Raw genomic sequence first — 10,696 nt, 5'->3', positions numbered from 1 at the left:
TTATATATAATATAAGAATCTCGCCATACGGCACGAGAAGTTGAGTAACAGTACTATAATGCCTTTGTTGTGTGAAGAAACTAACACACTAGCTTAGAGTCTCCTGTATAGCCGGTTGTCCCAAGTGCTCAATACCCGAGAAGAGATTTGGTTAGCTCGATCGAAAAGAAGAGTCTGGGCTCGACTCAAGGTGGATGGAAAAGGAATGAAGATGAGTATATCTCTTTTCTCTAACTATAATATAGTAAGGGGTTCGAGGAGCAAGTCTAAGAATCCCGAGAGAACGTCTCTAGCAAGAGCGTGATCTATTCTATTTAAGGAGAAATTTCTTATATAAAGAGATATGTAATCTTGGCCGGGAATTGGTTTTCTCCTTGCCTTAATTGCGGGATGTCTTAGTCATACCAAGGCTAAGGACACGTAATTATACTATGTATACTATAGGTTCGAATCCTGTCCCCGCCAAGTTTATTTTCGTACTTTTACCTAAATTTAATTAAATATTAAATTATTTTTAATTTACTCCATAAAAAAATGTTGTTAATTTACAAATTTTACCCCTCCAATACCCAAATGGCTCTCACCGTCCTCACAACTCCTCTGTTTCCAAAATTCTTGGGACGATTCAAATGCTACAAAATGCCGAAGACAGGATTCTCTTCCAAATCTCTCCAATCCAAAACCCAGATTCTCGCTTCAGACCCATTACAAGGTTAGACAGAAACACAACCTTATAAAGTCCCCAAAAGTTACCAATTTTCCCTCTTTCCTTCTATTATTAATTCCAGTTTGTTGTTTGTGTAACAATCCCTCAATAATTTATGGCTACACATTTCTAACAAGCTCAACTCCTTTCTTTCATTCTTTCTTTTTAAGGTTCCAATGAAGCAACTGAGTCTGAAACTCGTGTTTTTGTGAGGAAAAAGAGAGCCAAGAATACTCTTGAAGTTGCTAAAAAAGAACTTCAGATAGAACCTAAGAAAGAGAAAGTAAGATTATTTTCTTTTTTCCTTAACTGTTTGTCAATTTCGAATGTTAACTTCTTAAATTGTCTAAATCTTAGCTATGTAGATACCCCCATGAATCCAGTACACTTCAAATCATCTATTGTTGAATCATAAGGAAAAGAAAATGAAACTTTTGTTAGCTGAATCTTTCATACCATAATAACTGTGTAGTTTTCTTGGAGGACTCTTACCAAGTAGAAAATCCATCACATGATTATCTTTACTTGACTTATTTCTGCATTAGTTATATGGGTGCATTCTAGTAGTATAGACTTCAACCAATTGCAGCCGTGAGAGAAATTTTAATGAAGGCATTATCATTTAGTAATGCAAAAAGGAAGGCCTTCAGGAAGGTGCAGTAAGTGAACAGCCATGGAGAATTTGTGATGAAACCATGATTCAATGTAGTGAATGTTATTTCTAAAACGAAAATGGAAACGGATACGAAACGCCAAAAAGACCATGCAGCTCTATACAGGGAAAACAATAAGATATTTTTGTTTTCTTGAGTGATGTACTGATGTTAATACTTAATAGGATTTCTCAAAGAGAAGAGTTATAGTTCAAGCTACCTGAGCTAACTGCTTTTCACTCGAATTAAACTTACTTCACTGCTCAGATCATATTTTTAGTTGGATTGTTTTGAAGCAACGATTCCATATGGCTGATCCCCATATTTTTAGTTGGATTATTTAAAATATTTTGCTTTTCTATATGCAGCTGTGTGCACCACCAGACATTGAAGATTTTGCATACAAAAAGCCTATCGGATCTCCCCAGTTGAGTAAGTTATATTTCAATTTCTAAGGTCAAAACTTCCCTATTAAATGTATTAAATGGGTTTGATATGACTATATCTTATACATGCACTCGTGCAGTAAACTTGTTGTTCATTTGACCATTTTTTCGGGATACGATAAAGAGACGTTTCCATCTTCCTACATCTCATTCAACATTGACTTTTATTCTAAGCTTCAGTGGAGGCCACTAATGCTTTTCATGTGAATGCTTCTGCAGGAAAGACAAAACCTAACATTGATGTTCTTCCCGTGAAGACTGAAGTCACTTCTACTATTAGATCAGCAGGTGATGTGCTTCCTGTGAAGACTGAAGCCACTTCTACTATTAGATCAGCAGGTATGTAGAAGGCTATGCGCTAAAATTTGGTTTGCAATCAGTTAAATAAAGGATTCTCCGCGATAAACAAATGATATTTTTGTTTTTGTTACCGTTAACTTTTTCTTTTTTGTTGGATTGATGTTAGTCATTTTGAGTTGACAAGTGAAGGAATTCAAGTTGTTTTTGCTACAAATCCACATCATATAAGATAAAAACAGTATATTTGTGCTTTTCAATGATGACTTTTTGTTTTCTTAATTTTTTTCAGATGTGTTTTATCTCATGCAGATGAACCCCCAGCGAATTGGAAAACAGTCCTTGAAGGAATTCGTAAAATGAGATCCTCAGAAGATGCACCAGTAGATACAATGGGATGTGAGAAAGCTGGGAGTTCTCTTCCTTGCAAGGTTTGTCCTTAACAAATTGATAATGCCTTGATGAGTAGAATAGAAATTTGTAACATGAGTCTATTATTGATATATATATATCCTTGTCACATGTCAATGCGGTCTTTTAGTGAGAATATATTTTTCTTCTTCTTCTATTCGATAGAAAATATAAATATGTTTTCTCATTTGATGCCATTTTTTGTTATTTTTGCAATTTGAGTGCCTACTTACCGGCTGTAAAAGTTTTTTTTTCTTTCTGTATAAATCATTTTAGTAATATCTATATCCAAATCCAACTAACTTGTGGAGAAACTGTAACTTAAATATTGCAATTCTCTTATTCTCACCCTCTTCTTTCAAGAGCAGCTCCTAGTTCTTAATAGCAAAAGTTCTTATTGGTGATGTTCTACTCCCTTACTTATATTTTACCTCTTCCTATGTAGGAAAGAAGGTTTGCTGTCTTGGTATCTTCACTTCTTTCTAGCCAAACAAAGGATCATGTAACCCATGGCAAGTTTTTCCTCATAATGTTTTACAGTTAATAAAATACCTTAGCATGTGCTGTAGTTATGGTCTGTGGCATGTCAAGTTATGTGTGTCGGTGCCCACATTGTGCTTGGATATGATCATTACTTAAAATATTCACTGGAATGATTAAAAAAAACTTGGGAAAACCATGTAGGGGTTCAATATAGGGGAATGAGGTAATTGAAGGGGAAATATATTCAAATTTACTAATCTTTTGGGAAGGGAGGAAAAAAGAGAGTGTAATCATTCCTATTCTTTATCTTGCACAGGCTTCTATTCCTTTCTTTAGTTGTTGTATGCCACATTGACTAAGAATGTTCCTTTTGAAGTGCAGGAGCAATTCAGCGTCTTCATCAAAATAATCTGCTTACTGCTGATTCCATTGATAAAGCCAATGAAACAACAATTAAAGATTTGATTTACCCTGTATGTTTCCCACCAAAACCAAATCAAAATGTTGAAAAGTTATCTTGTTTGCTAGAGATATTTAAATCCAAATAATGTTGATTGTTGTTTCAAGTCCTTGCTCGTTATTTATTTTTCCTTTGATTACTTATTGTACTACTACTATTTAGGTTGGTTTCTACACAAGAAAAGCAACTAATATGAAGAAAATTGCAAAAATTTGCCTCATGAAGTATGATGGAGACATTCCTCGGTCTTTAGAGGACTTGTTGTCGCTCCCTGGGATTGGTCCTAAGATGGCTCATTTGGTAGGCTTATTGATCTCTTCATTACATTACATTTTTAGCATTTGTTTCTCAAGGAAGTTGTGCTTCTTTAGGTTATGAATATAGCTTGGGAAGATGTTCAAGGGATATGCGTAGATACCCATGTACACCGTATTTGCAATCGGCTTGGATGGGTGTCTCAACCAGGCACGAAGCAGGTAAACTACCTTGCGTTTTCTAATGATGTCATTCCTTGAATATTGTCATGGATTTTCTTATTTCTTCACATGGATAGTTTTTGAAATATTTAGCTCCTTACCCTCTTATGCCATGAAATAAATGATGATAATAATAAATGTTCTGTAAAAGATGTCTTGTAACTGAGGCACTGAAAGATACATTTTTTACCATGTATTTTGTTTTTACATGTTTTTACGTGTGCTGCAAACGGAAAGTCTTGGAACTTCCCAACTCAACCAAACTATTGAATTGAACTAGACCAAAAAAAAAAGTCTTTAAATGTTATTTTATTTTTATTGACGTGAATGAATAGTATATGAATAATTTTGGTGTTCCCATCATTGATATATTTATATAGTCATTTGACTTTGTAACTATATGCATAGTTTTGGTGTTACCTATCATGAAACATCAACTAGAATTCTTTTTATACATATATATATATATATATACACACACACGCACACACGCACATACACACATCTTCATTAACCGTTTGATAGTAATGATTTGTTTTTCATGTATTATATGTTGAGAGGGGCTATTACTCATTATTCGTTTCTTTTGGTTCTTTTGTAGAAAACTTCGACTCCCGAGCAAACTAGAGTAGCTTTGCAATTATGGCTTCCTAAGGAAGAATGGGTTCCAATAAACCCTCTCTTGGTACGTGTGTGCAATAGTAAATCATATATATACATGTATCTACAGATAAGTCTTTATGTTAATATAATAAATTATGTATATGCTTTGCATTGTTGGGTCAAATTTTTCTTTGTTAGTCATTGCCAAACTACATAGCAATTTCAGGTTTGGGTAGTAATTGCCAATTTTAAGAAGGCGCTAACTTTGTGCTTTTGCAAATATTCAGCTCGAATATGTCCAATTATTTTCAGCAAATTGAGTTATCATGGTGGAAATGAAAGAATGGATTGTTATGTACGAATTGATAAAAGTATGAAAACGATGGCTACCAACTTAGTAATGGTGACAACAAAATCTGTAGCTGTATTATTTGTTTGTTAAGGGTGTATGAGCCTGAATTTGGTAGGTAGAATTGTTTCTTCTAATGTAGGGATGTCAGAATGGGTTGTTGTGTCATGATCGTACCATCTAATATATATGTTCCACATGATTGTATGTGATATATAAATGCAACAAAAAAGATAATTGTGTCGTGTCGAACAAGTTATGTCTTTGTAAATCGTGTTGTCATGACAGCCACATTCCATCTGAAGCATGGTAGAATTGCTGACTGAGTTTTGTGGAAATTTGTTGCCCAATGTTTATTACTGTTTGTTGCATAAATGATAGAAAGGTATGTTTAATGAAATGTGGTTTGTTGCTTACAAATTCACAGGTTGGATTCGGGCAGACAATTTGCACTCCTTTAAGACCTCGGTGTAGAATGTGCAGCATAACTGAGTTGTGCCCATCTGCATTTAAGGAGACTTCAACCCCAAAATCCAAGGTGAAAAAATCCAGTTTGAGTTAGATGTTGTAATTCATAGTTCATTTTTTTGGACTACAACATGGTCGTCTAGTTTTTGTCTTGTGTATTCTAGTTCTTAGTTTCAGTTTTTGTTGCTAGGAAAAAAAGCATCCTAAGACTCTTGATCTTTTCCATTTTTGTTGATTAAGCCCCTGATTTGTCAATTTAACACATTGAGCACCCAATCGCACACATTAAGTTTCTGGTTACCAGAAAAAGTTAGTTTTAAACAGAAAAACCAGGTTTAAAGAACGATATTCTTTTCATTTGCATTTGAAATTGCTTTTCTAATTGTTCTGAAGCAGCTTATGTCTAAAATGAGTAACATTCTTTTATCTGAGCTTGATGTCCACAACCTTTTTTTTTTTTAGTCAGGAACTTAATTTGTGCAGTTACTATTGATCAATGATTCAATGTGTCAAATTGGTATATCAGGGGTTTAATCAATAAAATTCAAAAAGATAAGGGACCTACAGATGCTCTTTTCCCTTGTTGTGTACACCTTGTATCCCAAGTAGTTTTGTTAGGAAGCATCTGAGAAAAATGGTTTTCTTGGTAGGAGTTGGGAGCATTCTGATTCTGGATGGGGATTATTCATTTTGGAGCAAACTGTATGTATTGGGTAATATTGTAAATATCAAATGATGATGTCAATGTATATCTTTTGAAAAGCATCTAAAAAAAAAATAATGATTTTTCTTCGAAAAAACAAAAAAAAAAAAAAAAAGGATTTTATGTGGGGCGGTTCATGTTAGCCGGCCCTGAATTATTTTGGAACTAAGGCTTTGTTGTTGTTGTTGTTGTTGATTTCAGATCCAATCATACACGAAGATACTAATTTCAGGCTAGCCGAGATTAGGAATGTTAAAATGGATTATCATGTCATAATAATCTCAAAATGGATTATCATGTCATAATTATAAGGTTGTAAAAAACTTTAGGTGCTAATTGAGCAAATAGGACCCTCGAAGAGTTGGGGATTAATCGGATTTGTATTTTTTATTTTTAATAAATAAATTGTTATATAAATTCAATTAAAATATGTATTGTACTATCTAAAAATAATAATGTAAAATTATTTAATATATAAAAACATGTATTTTGTAACATATATCTTAAAAAATGTGCAAATATCAATATTTCAACAACAATATCATTGAAACAATTTAAATACGGTAAAATATAATGTTCATAAATAATATAATTTATCAAAAGTTATAAACAATGTTCATATCATGAAACAAGTACGCTGTTAAACTTAAATATCAAAATAATAAAAACAATTATATTCAAAAGTGAATTATAATAATAAAAAAATAATAAGTGTTTTTGTTCATCATTGCGTACGCGGTCTAGACAGCAAAAAAGAATCGCTTAGGGGCCAAACAAACATCAAAAGAAACTAATCGGAGAAAATCGGAGCGGATTCTCGATTTCAAACGCGTAGGCGGTCCAGATGGATTGTTTTTTAACAATGCATAATTATATAGTAATTTTTATATTTTACCTACTTACGGTTACTGTTAGATGATTGTTTCTATAAATCGTGTTGGATGTAAAAAAAAATTGACAGCCTTACTCAAGGATACATACACCTGTAATTCAATTTAATTCACAGATTTCTATTAGATAATTCATAGTTAGAAACCATTTTACTTCTGAATTTTATCATTTCCGATGCATATATATATGTCATTTTTATTACTTATTAATAGCATATCACTAGCATATCACACACATGTATATATGTGAAAAAATAAATTTATACTATGTTTTGTACTAGTTGAATAATAAAAATCCAAATATTTCGTCAAAATTAAAAATATATTAATCTCTAATTCTATTATGAAATTAAAAAAAAAAAAACGTAATTTATTTTAAAACCTACTAATATGCAATTGAGCAAAATATGAAAACAGATTATTTGTGTTTTTTAATGTCTGAATTGACCCAACGTGCCAATATTAGGAATAAAATTACTATTTGTTGTTGACATTAAGAGTAAAATTGTACAATTTTAAACGATAAAGATAAAATTGCTTCTAGTTGTCACGTTAGGTATTTTTGCACCTTTTATCTCGTTTTTAAATTAGCAGACTAATGAGTTCATACATTCAAATAAATACAAATTTAGTTCAATATTTGTCTTTCTTGAAAATTCAATAATGGTACAAAGTTTATATCGCTATCAAGACACATTGTTCACAGCAGCCTCCCCTGCTCTTGAAGATCTCTACCTAAACATAAGGCTAATGCTGGGCTCATGAGAAAATTACACGACCATCCGATCAAACAACCGACAACTGGTACTAATTCATTAGGCTGACAATGGTAGCTTGCTCTTCCGCCAGTTCCAGTAGTTAACTCTCATCGGATCCACATGCTCCAAGACGCAACAGACTGCTTTTGCCAAGTCAGGATCTAGTGAATCCAAGTTTGATGGCTTCAGAGCATCGATGGCATCTCGAAACTCTTGGTTAGCTTGAAAACCATGGCATAAAAGATCCAAAAGCATGCTCAAAGCAAGTACATGGTTGGTTCTTAAACTTAGAACCTTCAAACATACTGAAGAGATTTGAGGATCACTAATCCATGACTGGTTGTCATCTTTGTAGAGACCTCGAAGATATCGCCATGGACTCTCGTTTTCAGGATTATCTAAGATAGCCTCAATTGTGTATTTCACTTCAGACTCCCTCATGGCTCGTAGGCCTCCCAGGAAGGGAGATCTAGTTATAACAAAATATCTCTGTGGTAGTAGAAATATACATTGTAAATATGTTGCCCGAAAAAGGTAATAAAAGAACAACAACCAACGGAGTCCAAACTCGTCAGGGTCGGTTATGTAAACTCCTTTCCGTAAATTGGTGTTCTTTTGAAAATGACATAAGAAATTTGATTGTTGGAATGAAACATGGAGTTGACTCAAAGCTGACATGTGAATGCACCTCTGCTGTGTGCAAAAATTATGCATGATAGATGATTCAGATGTAAAGAGAACATTGTATTGCTCTCATAGTGTTATAAATAAGAAGTTATTATGTGTTATAATATTGAATGCTTGCCTGATTCCAAGCAGAATTGTTGAAAACATCATCAGTGAGCAGCTGCCCACAATATTCAAGTTCATCTTCCCATCCTCCTAAAGCTTTCAACACCCACTGCACCAGAAGGGGAAACCAAAAACTCATTAAGAGAGAGATTAATTAAGGACTTCTGAAATTTTCATATAGAAGAGAACAATGACCCACATTCAGCAGAAGCAGATAGTACATGTACAAACCTGTCGGTGAGACCAGGCGTGATAATTTTTAGCATCAAGGGAAAGAATCTTCTTGGTAAATTGTAGTTCCCTGGCTGTAGCATCAGTGCCTAGTTTTTCAGCAACCCATCGCCTGTGATGCCTGCAAAGTATGATGTTAGGATTAGCATTACAGATATTATCAAGCTCGTGATAAAAGTTGGAACATGTAAATCTAGATAGGGACTGAAGCTCTGCTAGATAAAATCAAATGTACAACTGATATTCACATTGCATAGTCTAAAAGATTAAAAAAAAATAGAACAAAAAATCCACAGCTACGAATATTATCAAGCTCGTGATAAAAGTTGGAACATGTAAATCTAGACGGACTGAGGTTCCGCTAGATAAAATCAAATGTACAACTGATATTCACATGGCATGGTCTAAAAGATTTAAAAAGAAAAAAAAAAACCCACAGCGAACCGCGAGAAATTAACAAGATCCATTAACTACCTGCAGAACCGAAAACAAAATACAAGTCTATGTTCCCATTAGCTACCCTTTAAATGAGCAGATTTTGGAGTACATCGCAATGGCATCAATTTAACACATCTCAACAGAAAAAGACTCACATCAGATGTCATGGGAATGCCACGAACTCTACAGCACACAATTCAGAATATCCAGTGACGTATTTGCATATCAGACATCGTGCGAAAGAGAAAAACATAACCATTGATTTCAACTGCCAGAGTACACGAAATACATACAGCTATTGAAGCAAAAAGATGTGGAGAATAACTAAAATTTACTTCCTGATTGGCAACTCCAAATGGGACTCTAAGAAAAACAGCACGCGGATGCATATGAAATCTCTATGCCTGACACACAACAAACAAACAAACAAACAGAAGCCTGCTTACATCACCTCATAAGTTTCATTGATAAATTTCTCTGTTGCACGGAGACGGAGATGGAAACGGACACCATTAACATAGCCTTTAAACTAAAATGGAAACGGATACAGATATGGACAGTGAACACAGAACGCTATTAAAGAGAGTGTCCAAGCAACATAGGTAATTTCAAACTCAAATCTCCGTAATTATGTAATTTCCTAATGTGCTATTCCCTTAAGCAAGAAAATTAACTGTAGAAGATGAACTGGGGATCAATTGACTGCCATTCTCTAGTAAAATTAAAAAATGGTCCATTTGAAGTCAACCTTTGATTCCTAATCATGACATTGCATAAGATTAAAATTAGTATAAGCATCTCACCATATCTGATAATTTTTGCTGTTGCCCTTCGCGATCCGTTCAACGAAATCTAGCTCTTCAAGAAGGTCTACATTTAATGCCTCAAGGACTAACCGCCTGAAATGCCAAACCTTCGAAGAAGAAACAACACTGGAATTAGTTCACTGAAAAATAGTTGACTTAAAAGGGTAAAAAAGAAGAAAATTGAAAGATTGTTACCGTGTAATTGCCGGGGTTGAGGAGGATAACTTCTTTGGTGAGTTGCAGAGCGCGAGAGGATCGCTCATCGGAGATATAGATGGCGCGGAAGTAGTTCATAGTTTCTTCAAATACTGGCTTGTAAGCGATGTAAACAACTGGATTCGGGCCATCGTCTTGGTGGACGGGGATGACGTCCGACCATTCGGGTCTCTGGCTCAGTGGCACCATATCCTCCGGCCGCTGGTCGTCGTCGGAGTCCATTTATTCTACTAGTTTTGGCCTGATCAAGTTCAAAAGCAGTGGAAATCTAGACCTCGGTCGAATTCAATAATTATCTCCGTAACTCGAAATCGCCGGCGATATGCAGACGGGAAATGGAGGATGAAATCAAAAGGGTGGAGAATAGAAAAGGCAGAGGGAGAGCATCTTAGAAGAGAATGGAAGACATAAGGGTGGATAAATCTTTTTGACAAATTATATAACTATTAAAAATAAATTTAAACATAAAAAATAGAAAATAACATATTTCTAATGATGAAAATAATTTTA

The 10,696-nt window shown here is 34.2% G+C and overlaps 2 protein-coding genes across 5 annotated transcripts; one reads left to right on the top strand and one right to left on the bottom strand.

Annotated features, from left to right (window-relative positions):
- Positions 1 to 574: 574 nt before the first annotated feature.
- Positions 575 to 6,460, top strand: LOC136224812 (endonuclease III homolog 1, chloroplastic). 4 transcript variants are annotated; one of them, XM_066013237.1, is made up of 13 exons: positions 575 to 712; positions 877 to 989; positions 1,728 to 1,791; positions 2,025 to 2,144; positions 2,415 to 2,533; positions 2,959 to 3,025; positions 3,378 to 3,469; positions 3,619 to 3,756; positions 3,828 to 3,932; positions 4,534 to 4,617; positions 5,312 to 5,422; positions 6,003 to 6,054; positions 6,257 to 6,440. In XM_066013237.1, exons 1-12 carry the CDS (start codon positions 640 to 642, stop codon positions 6,018 to 6,020), a joined length of 1,104 nt encoding a protein of 367 aa, XP_065869309.1. In that variant the 5' UTR covers positions 575 to 639; the 3' UTR covers positions 6,021 to 6,054; positions 6,257 to 6,440. The 4 variants fall into 4 exon arrangements, with proteins under 4 accessions (XP_065869309.1, XP_065869305.1, XP_065869308.1 ...); XM_066013233.1 differs by lacking the exon at positions 6,003 to 6,054 and having other exon boundaries at positions 6,257 to 6,460; XM_066013236.1 differs by lacking the exon at positions 6,257 to 6,440 and having other exon boundaries at positions 6,003 to 6,212.
- Positions 6,461 to 7,502: 1,042 nt separating this feature from the next.
- Positions 7,503 to 10,608, bottom strand: LOC136224689 (protein farnesyltransferase/geranylgeranyltransferase type-1 subunit alpha). The gene is made up of 5 exons (XM_066013096.1): positions 10,166 to 10,608; positions 9,968 to 10,077; positions 8,727 to 8,847; positions 8,509 to 8,604; positions 7,503 to 8,192 (listed from the first exon to the last, which is right to left on the bottom strand). Exons 1-5 carry the CDS (start codon positions 10,406 to 10,408, stop codon positions 7,761 to 7,763), a joined length of 1,002 nt encoding a protein of 333 aa, XP_065869168.1. The 5' UTR covers positions 10,409 to 10,608; the 3' UTR covers positions 7,503 to 7,760.
- Positions 10,609 to 10,696: the final 88 nt, after the last annotated feature.

Source organism: Euphorbia lathyris, chromosome 3, assembly GCF_963576675.1.
Source record: "Euphorbia lathyris chromosome 3, ddEupLath1.1, whole genome shotgun sequence".
NCBI lineage: Eukaryota > Viridiplantae > Streptophyta > Magnoliopsida > Malpighiales > Euphorbiaceae > Euphorbia > Euphorbia lathyris.
Note: the sequence above shows the minus strand (reverse complement) of the source record. Positions and strands in the feature narration are given on the sequence as shown.

Coding starts and splice junctions, on each gene's coding strand:
- LOC136224812 (XM_066013233.1), top strand. CDS start 640: ATGCCGAAGACAGGATTCTCTTCCAAATCTCTCCAATCCAAAACCCAG. Junction 3,026..3,377: donor AAAGGATCATGTAACCCATG/GCAAGTTTTTCC, acceptor TTTGAAGTGCAG/GAGCAATTCAGCGTCTTCAT. Junction 5,423..6,256: donor CTTCAACCCCAAAATCCAAG/GTGAAAAAATCC, acceptor TGTTGATTTCAG/ATCCAATCATACACGAAGAT.
- LOC136224689 (XM_066013096.1), bottom strand. CDS start 10,408: ATGGACTCCGACGACGACCAGCGGCCGGAGGATATGGTGCCACTGAGC. Junction 8,848..9,967: donor AGCAAAAATTATCAGATATG/GTGAGATGCTTA, acceptor CATACTTTGCAG/GCATCACAGGCGATGGGTTG. Junction 8,605..8,726: donor ACGCCTGGTCTCACCGACAG/GTTTGTACATGT, acceptor CTTCTGGTGCAG/TGGGTGTTGAAAGCTTTAGG.